Below are 2,500 nucleotides of genomic sequence, written 5' to 3' on the forward strand. Positions count from 1 at the left end.
GGGTGTGGGTGGGGGTGGGGGGGTGGGGGTTTAAGCGCATCCCGTTTCGCGTGAAAAAAGCTAGACATAACTTGCGTAAATAAGTAATTAACTAAAACATAAAAAAAATCAATAAAAAGAAAAATATAAAATAATAATAATAATAATAATAATAATAATAATAATCACTGAAATAAAAACGAGTCAACAACTAAACCATAAGCTGAATCATAAATTGCGTAAATAATTAAACAGACAAAACCGCGTAAACGAGACAATGACTAAATAAAACTAAATAACAAAAAAAACAAAAACAAAAAGAAAACACGAACTGAAATCATAACTAAAACACAGTTGGATAAATAAAAGTGAAGGACTAAGAAATAATTGCGTAAATGTGTGAAAAACTGAAACATAAATACATAAATAATTAAATAGATAAGTTAATTATACTGATTAACACGTAATTATATGAACTATATGTAAAATAATTACATAGTTCAGGAGAAAAAAATACATTATTGCATAAATAGTACAAATAAAATATGCTAATGAATAAGAGACATACATACACAAATACATACACACATACATATATATATACATACATACATACACACATACATACACACATACATATATATATATATACATACATACATACACACATGCATAAAAAATAACTCCATGAACATAATAAATATCTACATGAACATAAATACAAAAAAAAAAAAAAAAAAAAAAAAACGGACAAGAACAAACTCAAAATAATAATAGATAATAAAGAAGATCCTAAAATCCTTTTTAAAAAAATCTAAAAAAAAAAAAAAAAAAAAAGATTCCTTACAGTCTTACAAAAATACGAGTGGAAAAAAATCCTTAAAACTTTATAGGAAACGCACAAACGCCCGAAAAAAAAAATCCTTAAATCCTAAAACCGTGAAAAATATATATCCAAAAATCCTAAAGACGAACACACAAAAAGAAAGAAAAAACGTGACAAAAAGTATATATCCTAAAATCCTACACACAAACACAAACTCAAAAAATAAATGAAATACAATAAAATAAAACAAAGAAAAAATCCTATAATCCCAAAATCCTAAAATCCCAAAATCTTAAAAATCCCCAAATCCCATATCCCCAAAATCCTAAACTCCCTAAATCTTAAAAATCCCAAAATCCCATACTCCTAAAATCCTAAAATCCCAAAATCTTTAAAAATCCCAAATTCCTCAAATCCTAAAACCCCAAAACCCAAAAAATCCCCCCAAAATTCCCCCCACACCCCCCCCTAAAAAAAAAAAAAAACACACACACAAACACTCACACACACACACTCACACTCACACTCCAGCACAGCAAAGGGACGCCAAGGGACGCCGCCCAAGGCACTCCGTCTCACCTTCTCGTCCGAACACAAGGACACGCGCAGGTCCGGTCCTACGCAGCCCTTCTCAGAGTTCTTGGGGGCAGGGCTATTGCAAGGGCGTCGGGACACCTGCCAGCCTGCAACAGGGCGATTTGCAAAGGACGTTGCGGGAATGTGGATGATGGATGGATGGAGAGAGAGAGAGGGAGAGAGAGGAAGAGAGGGAGGGAGGGAAGGGGAGAGAGAGAGGGAAGGAGGGAAGGGGAGAGAAAGGGAGAGAGAGGGAGAGGGAAGGAGGGAAGGGGGTAGAGAGGGAGAGAGAGGGAGAGAGAGAGAGGGAGGGAAGGGGAGAGAGAGGGGGAGAGAGGGAGAGAGAGAGAGAGGGAGAGGGAGAGGGAGAGAGGGAGAGAGGGAGAGAGAGAGAGAGAGAGAGAGAGAGAGAGAGAGAGAGAGAGAGAGAGAGAGAGAGAGAGAGAGAGAGAGAGAGGGAGGGAGGGAGGGAGGGAAGGGGGGAGAGAGGGAGAGAGAAAGGTGGGGGGGATGATAGGGATGGATCAATGTATGTTGTGTGTCTGTGTGTGTGTGTGTGTGTGTGTGTGTGTGTGTTGTGTGTGTGTGCGTGTGTGTGCGTGTGTGTGCGTGTGTGTGCGTGTGTGTGCGTGTGTGTCCGTGTGTCCGTGTGTGCGTGTATGTGTGTGTGTGTGTGTGTGTGGTGTCTATGTGCGTGTGTGTGTGTGTGTGTGTGCGCGTGTGCGTGTGCGCGTGTGCGTGTGCGCGTTCGTGTGTGCGTGTGCGCGTGCGTGTGCGTGTGCGTGTGTACATATACATATACATATACATGCATACATACATAAATACACAAAGAAAGGAAAAAAGCGAAGTATGCAAATAGAAAAACACACACACACAAAAGAGAAGAAAAAAAAAAAAAAAAAAAAAACAGAATCCAACCAACAAATCAACAATAACACAGAAAATGGCACAGGCTATGCCACGTTCCAACAGTGCCAAAGGGCCGACGTCTCCTACCTGTGCCTCCTTCGACGCACACTGACTGGCACTCGCTGGTGGTCACGGCGCCCCAGCCTCCGTCCGCGACCTCGAGCGGGCCGTCGCTGCCCCAGGGCACGCACTTCCCGCCGCGGCACC

At 40.8% G+C, this 2,500-nt stretch overlaps 1 protein-coding gene across 1 annotated transcript in view; it reads right to left on the reverse strand.

Moving 5' to 3' along the window:
- The window catches only part of LOC125031549 (A disintegrin and metalloproteinase with thrombospondin motifs adt-2-like), a 16,625-nt gene that overhangs the window by 6,046 nt on the left and 8,079 nt on the right, over positions 1–2,500 (reverse strand). Inside the window, exons 4-5 of the mRNA XM_047622432.1 lie at positions 2,381–2,500; positions 1,385–1,488 (exon numbers count right to left, since the gene is read on the reverse strand). The exon at positions 2,381–2,500 is cut by the window's right edge and continues 1 nt beyond it. Of these exons, the coding sequence (XP_047478388.1) occupies positions 1,385–1,488; positions 2,381–2,500 (224 nt within the window). The remainder of the gene's footprint in view (positions 1–1,384; positions 1,489–2,380) is intronic.

This window comes from Penaeus chinensis, chromosome 13 (assembly GCF_019202785.1).
Source record: "Penaeus chinensis breed Huanghai No. 1 chromosome 13, ASM1920278v2, whole genome shotgun sequence".
Lineage (NCBI taxonomy): Eukaryota > Metazoa > Arthropoda > Malacostraca > Decapoda > Penaeidae > Penaeus > Penaeus chinensis.